General features: G+C 38.5%; 1 protein-coding gene across 1 annotated transcript in view; it reads right to left on the reverse strand.

Moving 5' to 3' along the window:
• Positions 1-25,870, reverse strand: part of LOC100781333 (THO complex subunit 1) — a 38,905-nt gene extending 13,035 nt beyond the window's left edge. Inside the window, exons 1-14 of the mRNA XM_003522846.5 lie at positions 25,733-25,870; positions 25,574-25,645; positions 25,078-25,161; positions 23,808-23,882; positions 22,302-22,395; positions 21,273-21,418; positions 21,088-21,159; positions 10,943-11,015; positions 10,785-10,850; positions 10,638-10,684; positions 3,143-3,214; positions 2,904-3,029; positions 2,711-2,776; positions 2,581-2,622 (exon numbers count right to left, since the gene is read on the reverse strand). Of these exons, the coding sequence (XP_003522894.1) occupies positions 2,581-2,622; positions 2,711-2,776; positions 2,904-3,029; positions 3,143-3,214; positions 10,638-10,684; positions 10,785-10,850; positions 10,943-11,015; positions 21,088-21,159; positions 21,273-21,418; positions 22,302-22,395; positions 23,808-23,882; positions 25,078-25,161; positions 25,574-25,576 (966 nt within the window). The 5' untranslated portion in view covers positions 25,577-25,645; positions 25,733-25,870. The remainder of the gene's footprint in view (positions 1-2,580; positions 2,623-2,710; positions 2,777-2,903; positions 3,030-3,142; positions 3,215-10,637; positions 10,685-10,784; positions 10,851-10,942; positions 11,016-21,087; positions 21,160-21,272; positions 21,419-22,301; positions 22,396-23,807; positions 23,883-25,077; positions 25,162-25,573; positions 25,646-25,732) is intronic.
• Positions 25,871-26,383: the final 513 nt, after the last annotated feature.

The raw sequence follows: 26,383 nt of genomic DNA on the forward strand, positions 1-26,383 counted from the left end.
CTCTTTTAAAATCTCTCTCTTACTTTTCGAAGTCAGACACACATATATATAGGCCCATTGTGCCTTTTCAAAATGGTTTGAAGAGATGTGTCTTTTCAAAAAGCTTTTCTGAAGTTTTTTCACTGGTAATCGCTTACAGGATTCTAGTAATTAATTACACAGTTATATTTCTGAAGAGTCATGACTTTTCAAAGGTTTTGTTTGAAATCTCTTCACTGGTAATCAATTACACAAATCAAAATTCAAACAGTTTTGTGCCGTTAGTCAAAAATATCTTCACAAACTCTCTGATAATCTTTTTGAAATGATTTAGCCTTTGATACTAAAGATGTTGAGGCCAAACTAAAGCAATCAAATTGAGATTCTTTAAACAAACTTACTAAGTTCTTATCTTTAGATTTATTTGATCTAGCTCTTTTGACTTGATTCAATCCATGCTCATCAAGTAACCTTTTTGGCATCATCAAAATCTACATTTCACGATATTGTCCCAGGTGGACCTTTTTGCTTTTCTCCCATCTTCCGGTGACCTTATTTTTCGCTCTTTGTTTTAATCACATTTCGTTTTTCTGTTTTCACTTATCATGGCTTCTTTGCCCTCTTTTGGCAGACTTCCCAACACCTTTACCTCGAAGCTCACCTTCGACCACTATCGCCTATCGCCGAAGACTGTCATGTCGTCTACAAGCACAACCAACTCAAAACAAACGCTACACACGACCCCAGGCGTGTTAAGTTCACGAACATGACACGTGACACATCTCCGGCCAGCGTCACACTGATCTTCTCTCCCTCCGCCTCAAGGCATCCCCGGTGGATCTTTTTGCTTTTTTTCATGGGTGAACAGTACACATCACCATCACGGAAGACTAGTGTTGTCAACAGCAGATCACGGAAAATCGTGATGAGCTGAAAATCTGCTATAGCATATAGTGGATAGCGTCGCGGGCAAGTAGCGGAAGCAGCATAGCAGTTGAAATATAACGTGTGTGTGTGTGTGTATAACAATTAAATATGTCTAAAAAAATTAAGCTATATGCAAACAAAAATAAGTTGGATAAACATTGACATAATATTAACTTATAAGTTAAATTGTGCAACGCAAAATATGTTGGAAACATTAAAAAATGAGCTAAATACTAAAGAAGTCTTAGTAAAGGAATGGAGAAGGCTGGACTCTAGAGGGTTCTGAGTTTTGGGAGGAAGGGTTTACGTAGAGGAAATGTTTAAGTGGCAATGATCTTCAAAGGTTGAATGCAATAGAAACAAAAAAGGCTACGTTGGGCCTATTTTAAAATAAGAAAGCCCAAGTCACATTTAACTCCAACTCCATAGTTTAAAAACACACGTGAGTTTTAGTGTAGAATAAAACTAAAACAAATCTGAATTTTTATTATTTTTAAAAAGGCACATGAGCCCAATCTGTCCAAGACCCGCAAACCCAAACATCAGTCATCTCCTTCACGGGAACCCTAAATCTGAAACTACCTCGACTCTGCTCTATCACAGCTGAGAAACTTTGTCACTCTGCAATTTCTGAATGGAGACACAAGATCCGCGACGTGAGTTTTAACAAAGCCATAAACCTTGTCCACAAGCCCAAAACAACTCTGAACTGAAGTGTCGTGCAGACTGCAGATGCGACCCGAAACCGCACCTGACCCGGTTCCTTTCTTTGAGAATGATGAACCAATGAACCCTAAACACTGTCGATGCAATTTCTCTCTAGTTTCAACCTTGTCGGAAACCGACGACACAACAACCGTGATGCAATGAGATTCAGTGATGCGTAAAACGCCCGTGATTGCAATTTTTGCGGAATCCATAACGCGATGCCGTCGCGATTGCGTTTTCCCTAAAACCCGCTACGCTATAGCGTGGTAGCACCGTGATAGCCGCTATTTGACAACACTGCTGAAGACCGCCACACCATCCACGTGCGCAGCCAACTCAAAACACCGTTGCACAGGGCCTTGGTCACGCACATGACGTGTGACGCATCTCTAGTGAGCAGCCTTTAATTTCTATCAGGTTGACCACATTTGTAACAAGTTCCATTTATATGACATATATGCTTGAGCTTGAGAGGGAATATTAGATTACATTTATCATTACATTATCATGTATTTATTATTACATAGAAACTTATGATTCTAATTGATATGTAATTACCTAATAATCGGCAATTGATTGATATGAAATCAATATTGACTCTGATTTCTCCATTATAAATAAAGATGAGATGTGGTCATCTAAGACAATACAACATCATAGTAAACCCTGTTATAAGCTTCTTATAGGAAAAGAAGAAAGAATAACTAGGATATGTATTCCAATAGGATTCTAGCAAGGAAGGACACACCTTCAATTATAAAAGCAAGAAATAAATCTAGACAACCTGTTTTATAGGAGTAATTTAAGAGAAATAGTATAGATCACGTCAAGAAAGGCAATAATAGCAAATAGTGAGCACTTAGAAAGACAAGTATTGGGCTTTCATAGCCATAAATATAAATATAACTCTGAAGACAATATAGTATATACTGCATAATCAAAAGAGTTCATGGTGGCAGCACTGACCATGTTTTCAGATGGCAAATCCTTGTCACCTTTTCCAGGGGCCTTAAAGCAAATGAAGTTGTAACCATCAGCTCATATAGATTGCGTAAAATATACATCAAAGAGAAATTAATCTTTAAAAAACTATTACCTTCAAGTAATCAAACAATATAAGACACTGTACAAGAACATGGCGTCGAAAACTTGGATCTTTTAACTTTTAGGAATTCCACCAACAAAAAGAAACAAAAACAAAGGGGATCTTAAGTCAGGACATGAACATCTTAACAGAAAATTGAGCATGCATTTTTAGTTGTAAGCATCAAGATAGTCAAACTGCTTACCTCTAGACCCATTAGTTTGCTGCTTGTAAGATATTTTATACTAAAATTAACTGCCTCTTCCTCCAAATTATTGGCATCTCCTTCTTCATCACTCAAAGGTTGTGCTTCAAATGTATTCAGTACAACCTTTGTCCAACAAAAAATTTGATGTAAAAAAAAAAGAAATGAAGCGATATCAAATTTGAGAAACAACCGCATGCACACACAAACAAACAAGAAACTACGAAACAAAGGATTACCGACAAACTCAAGGTAAATTTCTGCCACTTTGCCGGAGCATGACTTATGGAAGTAGGGTTAGAAAAATATTCCTGCATCAAATAAAATAAGACTGATCAAACATACTTGTTTTAACATTTTTTAAGTAAAAGTGCTATGCTGTGGCTTTAATATGAGAACCATTCATTATAATTTGCCGTTTAAAGACACATCTCAAAACAATGTATTTCATCCACTTGTTTAATTTCTTTAAAAATTTCAAGCTACCAATTTTATGATTATCTCAAAAATTATTAGAGTACTTGCTAAAAGAAGTAAATGTTAGAACTGTTGGAATTACACACATTGTATGGGTAGCTGTTCCACACATTATATGGGTAGTTGTTCCAACAAAGAATAGTCATTAATGTACCTAGTTAGTCACATATTCATGTATCTAGGAATTCACATGGATGTACATAGGTACTAGAACTTCATCAATATTCTTGTAAATTTCACATTGTATTTACTCCCTAAGTCTATATAAATATAGATCAGCTGAGTGGGTTAAGCACTCAAGCATTTCACAACCTCTAGTTTCTTCAATATGGTATCTAGAGCCAACTTGTTTGTTCTTTAAAGGTTTCTGCATCTGGTCAGCACAACCTAAAGTCCCGTCTTTGTCCCTTTGTCCAAACAACAACTTCAATATCCAAAAGTCCCTTCCACCAACCTGCCCACTATCCAAGGCCGCCTTGGTCACCCTCACCAAAAATCGCCGCCTCTCCTCTTCCTTCCTAGGTGATTAGTTCTTCGATTAGACAACTCTTTGACAAGTGCTGAAATGGCTTCAGACTCTCAGAAAACTGATGGTCATGCATTCTCTATCTCTGGAACACCAACAATCACTTCAGAAAAATTGAATGGAAAAAATTATTTAACATGGTCAGCCTCTGTTGAACTTTGGTTTCTTGGTCAAGGTTATCATGAACATCTAGAGCAATCCTCAAAAAAGATTTCAGAAGACAAACACGAGCAGTGGAAGAAACTTGATTATCAGCTTTGTGCTCTCTTGTGGTAGTCTATTGAGCCAACTATATTGACAAATTTCAGAGCCATCAAAACTTGTTATTCTTTTTGGAAAAAGGCACAGTGTTTTTGCTAATGACATTCAACAATTGTATGATGCTGCTCAGAAATTGGTCACTCTAAACAATCTGATCATAACATGGTTGCCTTTGTTTCGAAAGCTCAATTTGCAGTGGAGGAGTTAAAATTATCATTGGAAGCCGATAAAGTTGAAGACATAAAGGCGAAACTTGATAATCTATATATGGTGTTGGTACTACATGGGATGCATCCAGATTTTGATCATATTCGTGACCAAGTCTTAACTGGCCAAAAAGTTCCTTCTCTAGAGAATTTAATTGCCTGACTCCTTCGAGTCCCCTCACCAAAAATAGGAGGAAATTCAGTTGACAATATTGAAACTTCTGCCATGGTATCTAATCGACGGGGACAAGGTGGTGGGGGAAACCGAGGAGGACAAGCTGGAAGAGGATGTCACCATCAATGTTCTTACTGTAAGAGAGTGGGCCACATACAAGACACTTGTTATTCTATTCACGGATTCCCCAGAAAGTCAGTGAATATTTCAAAGTCTGAAACATCTAAGATAAAGTTTTCGGAGGCTGACTATCAAGAGTATCTCCAGCTAAAAGCTGCCAAGGAATCTCAAACATCATCTGCTATAGGTGGTCATAACTCCACTGCCTGTATTTCCCAATCTGGTAATAATCAAAGTCCATGGATAATTGATTCAGGTGCTTCTGATCACATTGCTGATAATAGTTCTTTATTTTCATCCCTCTCTCCTCCAAAAATTTCTCATTTCATTACTTTAGCCGATGGTTCTAGAGTTGCAACAACAGGAATCGACCATGTATCACCCACTTCTTCTTTGTCTTTAAACTCTGTTTTGCTCATACCTGGTTGTCCTTTCAATATAATATCTCTTAGTCAGCTTACTCGTTCTCATAATTGTTCAGTAACATTTGATGCTAACTCATTTGTCATACAGGAACGTGGTACGGGTCGGACGATTGGTCTTTACTACCTCAAGCCTAATCTTTCTTGGGTTTGCAGTGCCGCCACATCATCAAAGCTCCTTCATTAACGTTTGGGACACCTACATTTATCTAAATTAAAAATAATGGTTCCGAGTCTTAAAAAAAATAAAGGACCTATTTTGCGAGTCAAGTCAACTAGGAAAGCATGTTCATTCTTCTTTTAGGCATGTTGAAAGTCGTGTTGATTCCCCTTTTTCGGTTATTCACTAATATATAGGGTCCTAGTTGTGTTTCGTCTATTGGTTATAGATATTTCATTACTTTCGTTGATGAATTTTCTCGATGTACTTGGGTTTTCTTAATAAAAGAACAATTTGATATTTTGTTCATTCTCACTTCTTTTGTTAATGAAATTAAAACTCAGTTTGGTAAGACAATTAAGATCCTTAGGAGTGATAATGCGAAAGAATACTTTTTTCTGCTATTTCTTCTTTTTTGTCAGTGCAGGGCATTCTCCATCAGTCCTCTTGTCCCCATACTCCTCAACAGAATGGCATTGCCGAAAGGAAGAATAGGCATCTTGTTAAGACTGCTCAGACATTATTACTTCATGCCAATGTACTTGTCCGGCATTGGGGTGATGCAATTTTGACAGCCTGTTTTTTGATAAATCAGATGCCTTTTTCCTCTATTAAAAATAAAATATCACATTCCATTTTATTTCCTAAAGAACCGTTGTTTCATGTTGATTCACGTATTTTTGGATGCACCAGTTTTGTTCATAACTTGTCTCCAAATCTTGATAAGCTTGTTGCTCGAGCCATCAAATGTGTTTTCCTTGGATATTCTAGATTACAAAAAGGTTACCGATGTTACTCTCCTATTCACAATCGTTATTATATCTCTGCAGATGTAACATTTTTTGAAGAAAAACCATACCTTGCTCCCTTCATGGTTAAGTCCAATACTCTTCAAGAATTTTTTCCTATTCCCTATCTTGGTCCATCACCTTCTTTGCAGGAATCAGAGTCAACTGTAGATTCTACCATAGATATTCCTGACAATCCTCGACTTGGGCAAACTCAAAGATCACCCATTGTATATCGACGTCATCCTCGAATTCCTAACGCAAAACTTGAAGGTAATGAAAGACCAGCTGAATCATGTCCTACTCCAGCAGACAACCCGACCATGGACTACCCGAAGAGAATCTTGACTTGCCCATTACTCATGGGAAAGGTAATCAGTCTACATGTAATCCTTATCCTATTTATAACTTCTTAAGTTATCATTGTCTCTCTTCTTTGTACCATTCTTTTGTTTCCTCTTTATCTTCTATTTCTCTTCCTAAAAATCTCTGTGAAAAACTAGATCATCCAGGATGGCAACAAGCCATGATTGATGAAATGTAGGCTTTGGAGTATAATGGTACTTGGGAGCTGGTTCCTCTTCCCCCAGGCAAGAAACCTGTTGGCTGTCGATGGGTATATACTATAAAAGTTGGGGCCAATGGACAGATTGATCGCCTCAAAGCTCGATTGGTATCCAACGGTTATACTCAGATTTATGGCCTAGATTATAGAGATACTTTCTCCCCTGTGGCTAAAATTACTTATGTTCGACTCTTTCTTGCCATAGCTGCCATCCGTCATTGGCCACTATATCAGTTGGATATTAAAAATGCATTCCTACATGGGGAATTAGAAGAGGAGATTTATATGGAGCAACCACCGGGATTTGTTGCTCAGGGGAATCAAAGCTCGATTGGTAGCCAAAGGTTATACCCAGATTTATGGCCTAGATTATGGAGTCTCATCGTCATCCGTCGTTGTCAACCATCGGTCCACTGTTGTTGACCCCCAAAAAATTTTCCGGCGAACTCAGCGTTAGATGCACCTCGTTGAGCACAACCCAGCCCAAGTGGTTTCGAGAGCAAAAGCTCTCACGCTTTCTCACGCGCCGGTACAATCAGCGCCCAAATCTCGCGTGCCATTGTCCTGTTGCCGAAACACAGTCGCACCTACATGGTTGTCTTTGTTGGCTCCTTCTAGACCCAATCCAACCCTTGTTTGGCTCCAGTTGTCACATCTGAGAAGTGGGTCTACAGTCCACCCCGTGTTCGTTTGTTTCTTGCTCACTGGTATTTTTGCAGTGCTCGAAAAATGGCATCTACAGGATCTTCTGCAACTAATTCCTCCACAGGCCCTATTTCTCCCTTCTCTACAACTCCCATTATCACAACTAAGAAATTCAACTGGAAAAATTATCGGTCCTGGTCTAATTCAATTGAGATGTGGTTTGTTGGTCAAGGATACTATGATCATTTGGAGAAGGATGTGAATGAAACATGACAATCTGTAAGCTATGTACTATTTTATGACAATCTGTAGACCCTGAGTTGCTAGAGATACTTAGATCATTCAAGACTTGTTCTTCTTTTTGGAGGAATGCCTAGGATGTTTTTGCTAATGAAATTCAACGTCTGTTTGATTCAACCCAAAAGGTTGTTTCCCTTCAACAGACCAACCATGATATGGTTTCACACATGGCTAAAGCTATAGCTGCAGTTGAAGAATTGAAAGTATTCCTTGTATGTGATTCTGCAGAGAAACTGAAGAAGAGGCTTGATAAACTGTTTATGGTTTTGATCTTGCAGAGCTTCCATTCAGATTATGATCATGTGCATGAACAAATTCTGTCTCGTGATCAGATTCCTTCAATGAACAGCTTAGTCGCTAGACTTCTCTATGTTCCTACTTTGGTGAAAGGTGAAAATGCAGCCACAGCGGTCGAGACTTTGGCCATGGTTGCCTCTCGTGGTTGGGGTAGAGGGGGTTGTGGTAGTAGAGGAGGAGAACGTGGTGGTAGAGGTGGTTGAGGTAAGCTGTGGTATCCTTATAGTGGAAAAGAAAACCATATTCAAAATAAGTGTTATGACCTACATGGTTGGCCTGATAAGGCAGCAAATGTCTCCACATCTGAAAGGCTGAATCTAGATTTTCTGATGAAGAATATAAGGAGTACTTCAGGCTGAAACCTAGCTGCCAAGCTCTATCCTCTTCAGTACCAAGAGTTTCAACAGCCTGCATTTTTCAATCTGTGGATGGTCAAGGTCCATGGATAGTTAATTCAGGTGATTCTAATTACATTTCCGGTAATAATTCCTTGTTTTCCTCTATCTCTCCACCTAAGTTTCCTCACCTTAGTACGTTAACCAATGGATCCAAAGTTGCATCTCAAGGAATTGATCAAGTTCCTCTTCCTCCTTGAATTTAAACTCAGCTTTGTATGTTTCTAATTTCCCTTATAACCTAATTTTTGTAAGTCAATTGACTCATTCCTTAAATTGCTCAGTAACATTTGATGTTGATTCCTTTATCATACAAGATCGTGGTACAAGTCGGCTGATTGGCACAGGACATGAATCACATGACTTTTTCTACTAGGAAACTAGCCCTTCTACGTCCTGTTTTCCTTCAGCTCCTCCAAAGCTTTTGCATGATTGTCTAGGTCACCCAAATCTTGCAAAATTGAAGATAATGGTCGCAAGTCTTAGCAAGTTACAGATATTAGATTGTGAATCTTGTCAATTAGACAAACATGTTAGATCATCATTTCCAAAGCAAGTTGAAAAAAGATATAACTCGATTTTTTCTACCATTCATTCAGATATTTGGGGACCAAGCCGTGTAACATCTTACAGTTTCAAATGTTTTGATACCTTTATTGATGAATATTCTCGATGTACTTGGATTTATTTAATGAAAGATAGATCTGAACTTTTGTCTATTTTCGTGTCTTTTTTCCATGAGATTAAGAATCAATTTGTGAAGATCATTAAAATTCTTGAAGTGACAACGCAAAGGAATATTTCTCTTCAGAACTTTCTTCTTTTTTGTCCTCACATGGAATCCAATTTCATTCCACATGCCCACACACCACAACAAAATGGAATAGCCAAAAGAAAAAATAGACATCTAGTTGAGATTGCACGAACCCTATTGCTTGATGCAAATGACCCTGTTCACCATTGGGGTGATGCAGTCCTCACTGCTTGTTTTTTAATAAATAGGATGCCCTCCTCGTTTCTTGATAATAAAACTCCTCACTCAATTATCTTTCCTAATGAACACTTGTATCATGTTTCTCCTAAAGTCTTTGGTTGTACATGTTTTGTTCATGATGTTTCTCCCGGTCTTGATAAGCTCTTAGCAAGAGCTATCAAATGTGTGTTTCTTGGTTATTCATGCCTTCAAAAGGGACACAAATGTTACTCTCCAACCACCAGGAGATACTACATGTCAGCTGATGTTAGCTTCTTTGAAGAAAACATGTTCTTCTCCAAACAAGAGTCCAACTCTATACAACAGGTTTTGCCTATTCCTTATCTCAGCCCAGTGGTACCTCCAACTCATACAACATCCAATCAAGGAGAAATTCAGCCCATCTCTCCAGTCAAATGTGAATTAGTGTGGATCAAACAACTTATTCAAGAGCAAAAGTTCTGTGAAGTTCAGCCAATGAAGTTGTATTGTGATAATCAAGCAGCCCTCCATATTGTCTCTGATCCAGTATTTCATGAGAGAACCAAACATATAGAGATTGACTGTCATTTTGTGAGAGAGAAGTTATTGTCCAAGGAGATTGCTACAGAGTTTGTCAGCTCAAATAATCAACTTGCAGATATTTTGACTAAAATCCTTAAGGGAGCCTCAGATTGATTTCATATGTTCCAAGCTTGGAGCATACAATTTATATGTTCCAACTTGGGGGGAGTGTTAGAACTAATGTCTTTTGGGATTTTGTATATGTACTTATATATTTCTTTATGCTTGTACTGTCTGTTCTTTTCTTTTCGTGCAGTCTGCAACCTTTCTTGTCTTGTACTCATGACCTTGTGTCTATATATATATATATATATATATATATATATATATATACAAGTCTTTTGGCTGAGTGATAAACACTCAAGCTTTACCAAAATACCTAGAGTTCTAAAATCTGAAGTGTGACCATTTAGTAACTTTCTTACAGAAACAAGGACCTTCCATGAATTTCAGATTTGTCAAGATAGAAGAATTTTTTGATGAAACAGAGAATAAACATAAAAAATGGATCAGGAACTCTCCTAACAGCAACAATAACAAAAATATGTATGCATATCCAGTCCCTCTGAATGTGCAACAAATAAACCTATTACAGATGACACAAAAGTGCACACATCAAATTATGACAAAGAGCACATAAGAATTAAAGAACCTCCCCTCAATGATTACAAAGAAGGAAGTCGTAAATGCAGTCTTTGATTTGATGATTTGGTTGTATTTATGATAAGATCGTATTATAGATATGACATTGCAAAGCAAGTCGAATAGGTAGTGTCAAATAGCAAGACAGGCTTCAACCTAAGAAAATGGAAGAGACCTCTTTTCCAACTTCAAGAACTAAAGTTTCATTGAAGACCTACCTGTAGACCCCAAAAAGTCTGATAAAAATTGAAATCAATACATATGCCTGGAAAGTGAGGAAAAATAAATTATTAGTTGGAATGATATAATAAACCTTGTATTAAGAACGGCAATTAAGCAAGCTAAAATAATAAGCAATGATGTACCTTCCAAGGGTTCTTTTTCATATTTTGTTTCGTTTGATGTGTTAAAAACTCCTTTGATATTTAAGGCTGCAAACGTTTATCAAAAACATCAGTGACAAGGCGGACTCAAGAAAAGGAAATTGAAACCAAAAGGGAAGATAGGCTTCACACAATTATACCTGATCGCTCTGATAACGGAAAGAAATGAGCTAGAAACATGAGAATTCTTCCACAAAAGACCACATCATTTGCCTGTAACATCAAAAAACAACATATCGAGTTATGACTGTCTTGAAAAGAAAAACCAAATGCAGAGATTTCTTCATACAGAAATATGGATCCTCTGCAAACCTAACTTAAACAATACTCATTCAATATTATAAAGCTCGACAAATGAACAGTTTATCCTATAGCTACAGCCTACAAGAATGGAACAAAGGATATATATATCTGTTTGTTAACTCCAAAATTTGCAATATATAGAACCGTGGATAGTCAATGTCTCTACCATCCAAGAAGCAACAAACATACAGCATATTATTTTTTTTCCTTACCTTGAAAGCAGCATACAATTCAAACCATTGTGAGAATATGATTTGGTTCATTGATTATGCAAAATATCCTATCAAAAGAAGCGAAAGTGTGTATTTTATCAAAAAGCAAGGAAGCTGGAGAAAAAAAAGGAACCATGGACACTAGGCTCCAACTGAGTAGAATTTACTTTCAATGCAGGCGTTTAAATCCCACACCCCCATGTGAAATTCAGTCTTATCACCTCTCCCCCAAAATAAAGGAAACAGTCCATCCTCACATAGAAGCAAAGTTTACGTACAGATGACCTCCCAGACTCTGCATTGGAGGGAGCCTCAGTCTACATTCATTTAGCAATGTTCAATTTTAAAAAATTCAGTGGTTAATGATTAACAACTAACTGATTCAATAAAATAGTAAACAACTATAGTGGTTAATTGTTCCCAAAACTAGAAGTATTTTTACCAAGATATCCTTTTGTCTAATTTTCCCAAAAACACCATGCTATTCCTTTGCTTGCAAGGAATTAAATTGCACACTGCACCATGTCATGGTTATGAATATATATAACCAATTCATCATATACAGAGAGCATGAGAGAGAGTGAGAGAGAGAGAGAGACTGAGAGAGAGCAAGAGAGTGGGAGAGACCAAGAGAGCTCGAGAGAAGGTGAGAATGGGTGGGTAAGAGTTAAGCATAGGACCCAAACCAAAGAGCGTAACAGTGAGAAGGTGAGAGAGGATCCTCATCGTAGACATGCCGGGAGCAGGCAAGGGCAAGGACAGAGCTATGGTAGAGCTAATTGGAGGAGCAGAAAAAACATAACATCGTTCTACTTTACCCGATTCCCTGACGACACGACGGAGGAAGAACTATGGTACCACTTCAAAGTGTTTGGTGCCGTAAGGGAAATCTTTATTGCTAAGAACAGAAACAAGCATGGTAGGAGGTTCGGTTTTGTTAGATTTGAAGGTGTCGAGAACGCACAGAAGTTGGAGTGGACACTAGATAACATCGTGTTTGGCGGTCTCAAGATGCACGTAAATATTCCAAAATTTGGAAGAAACAAAGTTGTGAAGCCAATCTCGGTCACGAACAAGGTGAGGCAGGACGTGCACAAAGAAGAAGCAATACCTCGCTATGTACAGCCTATATCGACCACACACCATGGGTCGTATGCGGAGGTAGTAGCGAGAAATAACACTGGTCCAGGATTAAGGAGAATCGCAGGTAATGCCAGCGGCCATAATGGTACATCGTGGTCTTCAGTGTACCTAGATATCCCAAAATCGTTGATGAAGAGGGCCAAAGAGGCGTGGGTGGGAAGATTGAAAAATCTGGCTATGTTTGACAGGGTAGAAGATGACCTATACTGGGATATCAGTGCCGACATATCGCCAAAATACATGGGTGCCGACATGGTCTTGTTGCAGGGCCTCTCCGACGAAGGTGCAGAGCTGATGATGCAGGAGGAAACAGAGGGAGGATCTACTCCTTTCCATTCTTTGGAGAAATGGAGCCCTAAGCTGCGCATAGAATACAGGCTGACATGGGTTTACTGCTGGGGATTACCACTCACGGATTGGGACACGCACCAGATCAGAAAGATAGTGGCCGCAATAGGAGACATGGTGGATGTCGACGACGCCGTCGAGTTGGTTAGAAGGATGGATAGGGTTTGGGTTCTCGTCAAAACACCGCGGCAGCCATACATACAACATGCAGTCAACGTGCATATACATGGGGAGGTGTATACTGTGCATGTTGTGGAAGAAAATGGTAACAGCTCTGACAATTGCTATGGCCGGAAGGGAAGTGTCTACGGCTCATCTGAAGAAGTAGAATCTGACGACAGTGAAGCCGGAACACTAAACGAGATCAGCAACATTGAGTGGATGACCAGCAGGAGGTGGAGGTCACGGCGGTAGAGCCAAACGCCGAGGGGCAGAACCCATATAGCTTTACCTCGTCGGCGAGCCCTGACTTTCGCATGCAAGGGCAGGGTCTCCATGAAGACATGATGGACGGAGCTCCCACTGCGGTCACGACGACGGTCGGCGATAAAGCTTCCCTTCCTGGAACCCAGAATCCCGTCGGAGCTTCTTTATCCAGCAGACAAAAAAAGAACGTCCCCCCAAAGGATAAAGCTATTATCCGCTGTGCAAACTCTCCAACGGTCAACGGGCAGCCATCAAACAGCGGTACTTGCCCATTGGATTCTGCCGTTACCTACCTTGCATGTGAGCGACAAGGAGACTTTCATGAAAAGGGCACTGCAGGCACAATTGGGATTCCAACCTCTGACGCAAAGGATGTTTTGGAGTCTGGAAGAGGAAAGCTTGAAGAGGAAGGGCAGCATGAGACTTTGGAGACTCATATTTCAAATTCAAAAGGGTCACGTGATCAGGAAGGGGATTTTGCTGATGGGCTGGATCACGCTATCCACACCCCCCATGTTACTCACCCAAAACAGAACCTAAGCCCACCAGCAACCAAATGGCAAGTCTATTCACGTAAAAGGAGTTCCAAAAGGAAATCTATTTCGGGCCTTACACATGGATTGAATTTAATTGATGAAATGGATCCAGAGCCAAATAATCAAACCTCATCTCAGCCAGTGGAGGGTGTTGAAGACAACCATGGGCCCGAACAACTTGTAAGCACCAAGAACAACGACATTAGACCAACACAAATTCAACATGCAGAGGCAGATTTTCTTCCCTCTAACATGCAGGAGGCAGCAGATATGTGGGAGTTGGTAAAGTCATTGGGGGTTACCAGTGGGTCTTCGCAAGGGGATCCTGCAACAAAAATAATGGACATGGAGACAAGAGATCGAGAAGAAGCACACAGATTGGGATGCAGGAGAGTTTCACAATGAATATAATCACATTCAATGTTAGAGGGTTGGGAAGGGGGCTCAAGTGGCCAGCAATTAGAAGACTGGTCAATAAACAAAAAATAGATATGATATGCTTACAAGAGACAAAAAAGGAAGTTATAAATAAATCCATGTGCCAAGCTTTGTGGGGGGATTCCGACGTTTGTTGGGAAGCACAACAAGCAACGAATTCAGCAGGTGGAATTCTATGCCTATGGAGTGAAAACAGCTTCAAGTTAGAAAGGAAGGTCATAGGGCAAGGCTTCATAATGCTGATAGGGAAATGGCACCAGGAGACACAACCAATTCATATCATTACAGTATACTCACCGTGTGATATTCAGCAAAAAAGAGTCCTATGGGAAAATATTAAACAGCTGAAAATTCAGAATCAAGGGGGGCTTTGGTGTATCCTGGGTGATTTTAATAATATCAGATTTGTGTCAGAAAGAGTGGGCAATTGCATTAGGGGTTGGGGAGAAAGCCACATAAATGAGTTTAATGAGTGGATTGGAGACTTGGATGTCCAGGAAGTACCATGGGTGGGTAATCAGTTCACTTGGTTTAGGCCGAATGGTACCGCTAGGAGTAAGTTGGACAGATTCCTGGTGTCCCCCGAATGGCTCACCAAATGGCCTGCAAGTTCCCAGCAAACCTTGAACAGAAATTTTTCTGACCACTGTCCAATTATGCTCACATCTAAATTTGTTGATTGGGGTCCTAAACCTTTTAGGATCCTTGATTGCTGGCTATCGGACTTATCATTCAGGAAGGTGGTAGAAGAATCATGGAATGGTACTCAGCAAAGTGGTTGGGGTGGGTATGTGTTGAAAGAAAAAATTAAAAGACTGAAGCAAAGGCTAAAGGTATGGAATAAGGAACAATTTGGGGACACCTTCAAGAAATTCAAGAAAATTGAGGAAGATTTGAACTTGTTGGAGGCAGATGCAGCAAATAGACCTCTAACCCCCACTGAAATAGAAACCAGAAAGCACCTTCAGGAAGACTTATGGAGTGCAGCTCAATCACATGAGTCTTTACTCAGGCAGAAGGCAAGGTCTAAATGGATTAGGGAAGGGGATTGTAACACTAGATATTTTCATTTGGTAATGAATGCCAGACGCAGAAACAATTGCTTAAAAGGAGTGATGGTGGATGGATCTTGGATCGAAGAGCCATCAAGGGTCAAAGAGGAAGTCAGATCATTTTTCATGCGAAGATTTCAAGAACCAGATCAAGTAAGACCACGATTGGATGATATACCTTTTCAGACCATAGAAAGCCATCAAAATGATATGTTGGAGGAGCGTTTCAAGGAAGAGGAGGTAAGGAGGGCAGTGTGGGAATGTGGGGGCAAAAAAAGTCCAGGTCCAGATGGTCTTAATTTCAAGTTCATCAAAAGGTTCTGGTATCTAATTAGACCTGACATACTCAGATTCCTGGATGAATTCTACACAAATGGAAGTTTCCCAAAGGGTTGCAATGCATCATTTATAGCCCTCATTCCTAAGGTGCCAGAACCACAATCCTTGAATGATTTCAGACCTATCTCACTTATAGGTTGCATCTACAAGATAGTGGCAAAGATTCTGGCCAACCGCCTGAAGAAGGTGTTGCCTCTGATCATCGACGAAAGACAAACTGCTTTCATCGAAAGTAGGCACTTACTACACAGTGCGGTTATAGCAAATGAGGTTGTTGATGAAGCAAAAAAAGGCCAGAAACCATGCATTGTGTTTAAAGTTGATTATGAGAAGGCTTACGACTCAGTGGCATGGGATTTCCTATTGTATATGCTGAGAAGAATGGGTTTTGGCCTCAAATGGATTAAGTGGATCGAGGGTTGCTTAAAATCTGCCTCTATCTCAGTTCTGGTGAATGGTAGTCCCTCATATGAGTTCACCCCGCAAAGAGGTTTACGGCAAGGGGATCCATTAGCACCCTTGTCATTTAACATTGTGACTGAGGCTTTAAATGGGTTACTAAAGGCAGCTGTGGGAAGAAATCTGTATAGGGGATTCAAAGTGGGCTCAAATAATGTGGACGTCAGCATCCTTCAGTACGCAAATGACACAATATTTTTTGGGGAGGCTACTATGTTGAACGTAAAAGCAATCAAAGCAATATTGAGGGCTTTTGAACTTGTCTCGGGTCTTAAAATTAATTTCGCAAAAAGCAAATTCGGCGCATTTGGAATGACTGAGCAGTGGAAACTTGAAGCAGCAAATTATCTCAACTGTGGCTTGCTGTCCTTTCCTTTTACCTACCTTGGCATTCCTATTGGTGCAAATCCAAGAAGGAGCACTACGTGGGATCCTCTACTTACTAAGTGTGAGAGAAAATTAGCGAGATGGAAGCAAAGATACATCTCTTTTGGGGGGAGAGTGACTCTCATAAAATCTGTCTTAACATCCATTCCTATATATTTCTTTTCATTTTTCAGGGTTCCCAAAGTGGTGGTGAATAAGCTGGTTCGTTTACAGAGACAATTCCTATGGGGAGGCACTGAGGATCATAACAAGATAGCTTGGGTAAAATGGGACACAGTGTGCCGCCCAAAAGAAAAAGGAGGGCTAGGAATCAAGGATGTGAACACTTTCAACATTGCATTGCTTGCAAAATGGAAGTGGAATTTATTTCAGCAACAAGGCGCCCTATGATATGTGGAACAAGATGTCCCAAGAGATTATTAAAGTGGCTAAAGAGACGTTGGGTGAATCTAGAGGTTTTGGACCTAGGGGTAAAGAATCGTGGTGGTGGAATGAAAATGTTCAGAGCAAAGTTAGAGTAAAAAAGGAGGGTTTCAAGGAGTGGTCTAGGTGTAGAAATTCTGAAACTTGGGATAAGTATAAGATAGCTAGAAATGAAACCAAAAAGGCGGTGAGTGAGGCAAGAGCCCAAGCTTTTGACGGACTATACCAAGCTCTAGGAACCAGGGACGGAGAAAGATCTATATATAGGCTTGCTAAGGGTAGAGAGAGGAAGACTAGAGATTTGGATCAAGTAAAGTGTGTTAAGGATGAAGAAGGCAAAGTCTTAGTGCATGAAAAAGATATCAAGGAAAGGTGGAAGGTGTATTTCCACAACTTATTTAATGATGGATATGGATATGACTCTAGCAGTCTAGACACAAGAGAAGAGGACCGGAACTATAAGTACTATCGTCGGATTCAGAAACAGGAAGTAAAGGAAGCGTTGAAAAGAATGAGTAATGGTAAGGCGGTGGGGCCAGACAACATACCTATTGAAGTGTGGAAAACTCTTGGAGATAGAGGTCTTGAGTGGCTCACCGAACTCTTTAACGAAATTATGAGGTCAAAACACATGCCGGAGGAATGGAAGAGAAGCACGTTAGTGCCAATCTATAAGAACAAGGGGGATATACAAAATTGTGCAAATTATAGGGGAATCAAGCTCATGAGTCATACCTTGAAATTATGGAAAAGAGTGATCGAACGGAGATTAAGAAAGGAGACTCAAGTTACTGAGAATCAATTTGGTTTCATGCCGGGAAGGTCGACCATGGAAGCGATTTATTTATTACGGCGGGTGATGGAGCAATATCGCATGGCCCAACAAGACTTGCACTTGATTTTTATTGACTTGGAGAAAGCGTATGATAGAGTGCCTAGAGAGATTTTGTGGAAAGCGCTAGAGAAGAAAGGGGTTAGGGTTGCATATATTCGAGCTATCCAAGATATGTATGATAGGGTATCGACTAGTGTTAGGACACAGGGTGGAGAGTCAGACGATTTTCCCATCACAATTGGTTTACATCAAGGGTCAACCCTTAGCCCCTACCTTTTTACCTTAATTCTGGATGTCCTCACGGAACAAATCCAAGAGATAGCGCCGAGATGCATGCTTTTTGCAGATGACATAGTCCTCCTTGGAGAGTCGAGGGAGGAGTTGAATGAGAGGTTGGAAACTTGGAGACGAGCTCTAGAAACACATGGCTTTCGCCTAAGCAGAAGCAAATCGGAGTATATGGAATGTAAGTTCAACAAAAGAAGGAGGGTTTCTAACTCAGAGGTGAAAATAGGAGACCATATTATCCCTCAAGTCACACGGTTTAAATATCTTGGGCCTGTAATACAGGATGATGGGGAAATTGAAGGGGATGTGAATCATCGCATTCAAGCAGGATGGATGAAATGGAGAAAAGCATCGGGGGTGTTATGTGATGCAAAGGTACCGATCAAGCTAAAGGGAAAGTTTTATCGGACTGCGGTAAGACCGGCGATTTTGTACGGAACAGAATGTTGGGCGGTCAAGAGCCAACATGAGAATAAAGTAGGTGTAGCGGAGATGAGGATGTTGCGGTGGATGTGTGGTAAGACTCGACAGGATAAAATTAGAAACGAAGCTATTAGAGAGAGGGTTGGAGTAGCGCCTATTGTAGAGAAGATGGTGGAAAATAGACTTAGGTGGTTTGGGCATGTAGAGAGAAGACTGGTAGACTCTGTAGTGAGGAGAGTAGACCAAATGGAGAGAAGACAAACAATTCGAGGCAGAGGAAGACCCAAAAAGACTATAAGAGAGGTTATCAAAAAGGATCTCGAAATTAATGATTTGGATAGAAGTATGGTACTTGATAGAACATTATGGCGGAAGTTGATCCATGTAGCCGACCCCACCTAGTGGGATAAGGCGTTGTTGTTGTTGTAAGGCGCCCTATGGGTTAGAGTATTGGAGTCCAAGTATGGAGGGTGGAGGAGCTTGCACGAGGCATCTAGGGATAATAAAGAATCTACTTGGTGGAAAGATTTAAGGCTGGCCCTACATCATCCGGATCATGGGGAGGCTTTGGCAAGGAGCATAGTGTGGAAGGTGGGTCGTGGCGATAGAATTAAATTTTGGGAGGATGATTGGATGGGGGAGGAGGAGCACTAGCAGCTAAATATCCACGGCTGTACTTCATTTCTAATCAGCAAAATCATAATGTTCAGCAGATGAGGGTGTGCAAGGATTCGGGGTGGGAATGGGAGTTCTCTTGGAGGAGACCGCTGTTTGATAACGAGGTAGGTATGGCAATCTCATTTCTGAATGATGTGGACAGTATGCAGATTTATCCTCAAAGAGAAGACGCATGGGTGTGGGAGGCAGATTCTAGTGGTCATTATTCTGCAAAAAGCGCTTACGACACGATGAGGGAGTTTCTACATGAAGGGACAGTGGACAAGGCTCATGAAGAATTGTGGAAGATAAAGGCACCAAGTAAAGTATTAGTGTTTGCCTGGAGGCTTCTTAGGGATCGTTTACCCACAAGAGCAAACCTTCACAGACGTCAAGTGGAAGTAAATGACTCGAGGTGCTGTTTCTGTAACAGTTTTGAAGAAGATGCAGGCCACCTGTTTTTTCACTGCTGTAAAATCTCACCTTTATGGTGGGAATCGATGTCTTGGGTAAAAATTGTGGGTCCTTTCCCGCAAATCCCAAAGCATCATTTCCTCCAATTTATTAATGTGCTGCCTAAGGGTGTGATGGTTAATAGGTGGAAGAGCTGGTGGTTAGCTTTGACTTGGACCATATGGCAACAGCGGAATGCAATACTCTTCTCCAATGCTACTTTCAACGCCAACAAAATCATGGACGATGCAGCTTTTCTACTTTGGACATGGCTTCGCAATCTAGAAAAGGATTTTGGGACCAGCTTTAATCATTGGTCCAGCAATCTCAGTTTAGGTTTCACTTGTTAGTGGAGGGTCTCTCTTTACTGTAATTACAAAATATGTAATCCTGCTTTCCAAGATTTGGTTCCTATCTAGACTACTTCAAGTCTGATCTGGAACCATGACCTTGGCATCTCTAACTGTAATTTTGAACCTCTGGTACTCATCTAATACAAAGTATATATTTTTGCTGAGCAAAAAAAAAAAATAACCAATTCATCATCATATGACTCATTGGTGACCAAAAAAAATGTCTCCTGAATGATTCTTCGGTGTAAGAAAATTCACCACTGGTATGAACCACTGGGCTGCCAGAATGATCATTGACAGGAAGACATAAATATTTAGGTTGCCAAACAAGTCTAAAAGCAGGAAATAGAAGCAGGCGCTAGAATAGGGACAGCAGCAGCCACATGATTCAAACCACAATGGAACCAAAAACAGATCACAGCAGGGGATATAGAATTATAGAAAATTCAAAATAAGTTTAGGGACTTCATATTTTAATTGATTATTCTGTAATTAATAATCAGCCTAGTTTTTTCTATTTCAATCGTTTGTCTGCATGTACTACCAGTGTGATTCAGGCAGCAATTCACGTCATAAAAAATTCTCCAGTAAACAAACATATTGATTGCAAACAGTGACAGATGCTCTATAATCTATAAAAATGTCATCAAATAAAAATTGGATCATATTTAGATGATAACTCTTATGCAAATGTCCTCATTTACCCCCAAATGAGCAGACAATACATGCCACCATTCACTCCCAGGTGAATATTGGAAAAAAGAGTAAAGCGAGAAAAAGGAGACAAAAAGAGCACTCAAAGTTGAAATGTATATCTAAAAGAGGCAGGAATAATGTAGGATCCATTTGTTACAGCTTTTTTTGTTAAAACAAATCACATTTTTAAGAAAATACTCACTTTTAAAGGTTTTTCATGTTTTGTTCAAGTTTTTCAAAATAATTAGAAGTTGAAAAGAATCTAAAATTTGATTAAAATGGTTCTCATAAAAATCAGCTGTTTATTTCTCTTCCAAAAAATGATTTTTATGATTGTAAACAAACATAAATTAGCTTTTTCTTTTCTTAACAATCTTTAAAAAAAATCAATAAATTGTTTTACATCAGAATCACTTTTTTTTAATTTAAATCTGTAACAAATGGGCCCATAGTATATTTAGAGATGGTTATTAGTCAAAAGCTAACTTTTTATTTAAATCTGTAACAAATGTACCTTTGACAGTCGACGAAGAAGCTGATTGCAGGTTCTCAGCATCACAAGTTTTCCTCGAGCAAAAAGTTCTTGCTGTAAGTCATGCAAACACAAATTCCAGAGAAATATAGGTCATGATAAATTACTTATGCAATAAATAATTAAATAGACAAGCACAAAGAGCTAAAAACAACTGAGAAATATACCTTGCCCAATATATCTTGCTTACTCTCTATATAACCAAAAATATCTTTGCAGTTTTTCATTGTAGACATTTCTGTCAAGTCTTCCAACAGCTGAAAAATCATACCACCTTCAATGTGTTCTTTCTCACAAAGATATAGCACAATATCTGAAAATTGAAAGCCACATACAACATGAATAGGAGAGAAACATAGGACTTTACATTTAAGATGTAACTATAACTAATTAAAGCATTCCTAAATGGACAAAATAGGATTAGAATGTAAAAGTTAATGACCAAAATAAAATCCACAATTTTTTTTTTTATCGGCAAAAATAAATTATATTTATATATATAATCAGTACCAGAGGTACTATCAGTACAAGTAGTTAGACTACCAGCCACATGGTTCCAAAATCAGACTAAGGTCAGTCCCAGAGGGAACCAATAGCTGGGTACAAACTCTGTTAACAGTTCCATTTCCTATAATTTCTACCCCCCTGTAGTAACAAAAACTGATGAAATGTTAGTCGACCAATAACTGTAGGGAAGTGCAAAGTCTTTCTCAAAACTCCTCATCCACATCCAAAGTGTAAAAATAGCATCCTCCATCACCTTGTTGCCATCAAAAGTGTCGTTTGAAAAGATTATTTTATTCCGCTGTTGCCACACTGCCCATGTAAGGGCCAACCATCAGCATCGCCATCTGTTATCTCGAATCCGGTTAGGCAAACAAATCACATGTTGGGAGAAATCTAAGCATAGATTTTCAAAATCTAAGCAAATAAGAATCTTTAAATAGATTCCTTCGGAAAGACCAAACTACCAGATTTTCAACGATGCAAACCATCAAAAAAGTTATATGCTTCTAGTTCAAAACATCTCCCTCATTATACTTTAAGCAAAGCAAAAACATGGAAGTTCACAAGTTCCTATAATTAAAAATAAATCCTTGTAGGAAAGCACAACATACACTACATCAAAATATAAGAACAAATTAATGTAAAGCACTAGAAAGAATGTTTTCCAATAAGTGAAATGGTGCACAGACCAAGAAGGCGGGGAATGTGGCCCTGGGTAGTTTCACTAGAATCAATTGATTGGCCAAATTGCATGATTTTCTCCCCAAACTGTACCGCTGCTGACTGAAGCAAAGTACAAGCAAAATAATTCCGATCATAGTTAGACATAACCAAGGAAACAATGCAACAGAGAAAGGAGAAGAACAACAACAGCATTAGATAAGCCCATATCTGAAAATATGTTTCTTAAAACAATCTTTTAGATAAGAGGTCACTTTATATGAGTAAATAAAGTGCCTAGATACACTCCATACGATACAATTCAATAACAATTGAATGCAAAGAAAAAGAGTAAAAAGATAATACTTGGACCAGTTTTTGCTGACCATATTTACTGGTTTTGGATACACTTTACTGTGTTTGGGTGTAGCATAACTCATTGGATAAGCAGTTGTTTAGGGAATATATTAGACATTTGTCTTACTATAAAGCACATTGTCTTACAAATATGTTAAGGGTTGGATGGCTTTACTACATTGATGTCCATTGTTCTTCAAAGAAATTCTAACAACACACTGACACTATATTTTCAACATATTATCTTACGCACTTTTTATAAAACTTTATTATTGAGTAAAATTCAACGTGTTGCTAGTCTTGTTCCTTAATATAAACTATTTTGTTTTCATTATTTTAAGCCCTGTGTAATATTCCTTTCTTCGTCATAACAAATTTCTTCTTTTACTAAAAAAAATAGAAAGAAAGAAATGAGCCTATGTTGGTAATTGTTTGTTTCTCGATTACTACTATGAGAAACTCAAGGAAAGTTAAGTGTTTTTGGAATTTGTGGGTGACTTAATGATTTGAATTTTTTTTTCCACGTTGAGGTCATGGTAGTATAACTCAGGCTTCAAATGCAACAAACATAGGAATCCTGATTTGCTAGCTTTATTGATGTTACTTTTCTTAACATGTCGAAATCCTAGTAAACTTCTAGTGTGAGGATTTGTGTTAAGAATATAGTATAATGATATGAAAGCTCTTTGGGATTAAGTGAGTAGTTATTGTAGGCAAACAAAGTATAGGTATAAGTGTCATTTGGTAGTCATAGTATTAGTATAAATATGAGAATAAAGACTGTTTTGTGTCACAAACAGTCCAAGTAGTTAGTGAATTTCAATATTCTGATATTCTCTCTGTCTAAATGTCCCATTTTTCCATCAATTGCTTGAAATCTTGTTTTCTAACAAGCATAATGCTTTTTAGTTCTAGTGCATTTAATTAACGGAATAAAATTCCTGTTGTAAAATTAAATTATATTAAATTTCCATTCCCATAAATATCATGCATAAAAAGCATACCATAGGGGAAAAAATCCTAAAAAGCACCATTCATGATGGATAAACGGCATGAGCATTCTCATTGGTATTTTACAAGAATATTTTTTTAAGTAGAATTAGATTGCTATTAAACATTCAACAAGCACAGAAAAAATAAAAGACCAATGTAGGAACAAGGGCAACAGTTAGACATACCACAAACTCCTGAAGCAACATACGTAGAATATTTTCTAGGAACTGGTTCTCATCTTGGGCCAATTTTGTTTGTTTCTGTCACACACAAGTCAATTTAATTAGCTACAGCAGTTAACAAAATCACATGAAAACTAACAGAAAGGGAACCTCATGTTAGCGTTATCAATCATGCAAACATCATGGAAATGGAATCACAGATTAACAAGGCAAGTCAAAAGACAAAGACAAACATAGTCTTATTCACAACTAAAGCTATAGATATCATATAACGCAAAACCCTTCTGCAATCAACAGAGTAGTTAACAGCACACTATAGCATTCTATTGTGCTGTGCCAGAACTGTGACGACAGACAGGATAGACGCATGATTCAAAGCTGTCATTTGCAGCAGTTTGTGGCCTCCACAGCTGCTATTTTATATATGGGGCTGAAGATTATTTCACCCCTGCCCCCGAGTGTCGTTTTGGGAGGGGGGGGGATAGGAAAATCAGACAGGTTTTCAAGTTGACTTGTTTCCAGTTCAGGTTTCCCTTACATTTGTTCGTGCACCCCTACCCTCAACACAGCACTTACTCCTCCACCAGTTTCTACTCACCATCGCAGACCGCTGTGTAGCTATTTTCTGGCCAATTTTCAGTATGTCCAGGCTCTGTTCTTGCCGCTTTATGGGGATCCATCTCGTCTCCAACCAATTTCCAGCGATTTAGTCACTGTTGTTGCCTACCCACTGCCATTTCAACCTATTATCTACTTCTTTCTTCTCTTCTGTCTTCAATCTCAACCAGATGAAACAACAATGACTTCTCTTTAATCTTATGTATTTTTTGTTTATTTTTCAGCATATATACGGGTTAATATAAGGTTTACAGTTCAAAAGAGCAGTCATCCCACTATCCTGTTATAGCATTTTTGGGGTTGGTTGCTCCACGCCATTATTTGGGATTGACAACTATGAATCGACAGTCCCTCCCCTCTCTTCTTGCAGTGCCTTAAATACAAATTTCTTCCTTTTTTTGAACCATTCACACATCACCCCACACCCGGCCACCACCACTGCCCCTCAGAAAATAAAAAAAAATAAAAAGAAGAAAAAACCAAGGAACTAATAATCAGACTAACAGACACAATCAATTCTATAACCACCACCGCCAAGGTACTCTTAGAACAAAGAGCTCAAATCATTATTACAACCATAATTTTACAAACTAGTTCCAAAATGCTCATTACCAAGTACAGTAGAGGAGTTAAATTTTCAAAATAGTGCACGTACCTGAGGCTTAATTACTTCTTGAACCGTCCTCAAAGCAAAACTTTCCGGTGGCCCAGGCTGTATTATGGCCCTTTTGAATACCTCCTGAGAACAACAACAAACCAGAAAACACACAACCAAATGAAATCAAACAAATGACAAACAACAGAGGGGGAAATAAAAACCCAACCATATAAAAAAAAAAACAAATTACATGGAATTGCAGTTCAGCCATAAAAACGTATCTAGTTTGATACTAGAAGATCTGGTAAACAAATTAGTTGCATTACACAGTCTAGCTAGCAACTATATAAATAAATAAATACACAGCACAACACTAAAGTCATAGAAACAATTGGGTATAAGGTATTCACCATGCCCCTTCGAGAACCAAACCCACCGAACACAAAAAAGAAAAAGAAAAAAAAAATGGTGCAAGGGTTTGGTTTTTAATTTTACCCATTAAAAATTGAACCTCAGACAATTTTTCACAGGAAAAATGAAGAAGGAAGCTTACCATGACGAAGTTTGCACGCAAATCCCCTTTTTCTATTGAAATATATGGCAGCAAAACACCCCAATTGAGATTCTGCAGGAAAATAGAATAAAATAAACGAAAATCTCGTTTTGATTGCACCCAACTTGGAAAATCGAAGAGAAAGGTGGAGGCACTCACTCAAATGCAGAGTTGAAGTGATAGAGTGAGTGCTCAGTGAGGAGAGAACGATTTCGATTTGTTGAACTATTGAACACAAGCCTTGGAAAAACACCGCTTAGGCGCTTAGTACCAGTACTCACAAATTTCAACGAATTTGGAATAATTATTACTATTTAAGAAAAAAAATTTAAAAAAATAACCCATGGGGAAATTAATTAATTATTTCATAAAAATCACAAATTACAACATAAATAGAGTAATCATGCTTTTATATCATATTTAAAAAATATATATATATGTTCTCTCTACAGTTCAATATGTCCAATATGTGTTACAACTAAGTGAGCTGTACTCATTGGCTAGTTAAATATTATGTTTTTATTCACTCAGTAGGGCAATGCTTATTTTCAATCTCTTAAAAATAAATTATCTTTTCAAAAATTCTAGATTTTAAACTCCCACAGATTTTATTATATTATATTTATATAAAATATATATATATATATATATACGTTAATATTTTGAATTTTTAAAATATTTAGAAGCATATTAAAAGAAAATTACTATTTTTACTTGTGAAAAATATTGTAATGTAACTAATTTCAAAAAGTAAATAAAGTTGAGAATAAGTATAATATAATATTCAATAAAAAAAATAAAATTACAATT

The sequence above is a fragment of the Glycine max genome, chromosome 4, assembly GCF_000004515.6.
Source record: "Glycine max cultivar Williams 82 chromosome 4, Glycine_max_v4.0, whole genome shotgun sequence".
Taxonomy (NCBI): domain Eukaryota; kingdom Viridiplantae; phylum Streptophyta; class Magnoliopsida; order Fabales; family Fabaceae; genus Glycine; species Glycine max.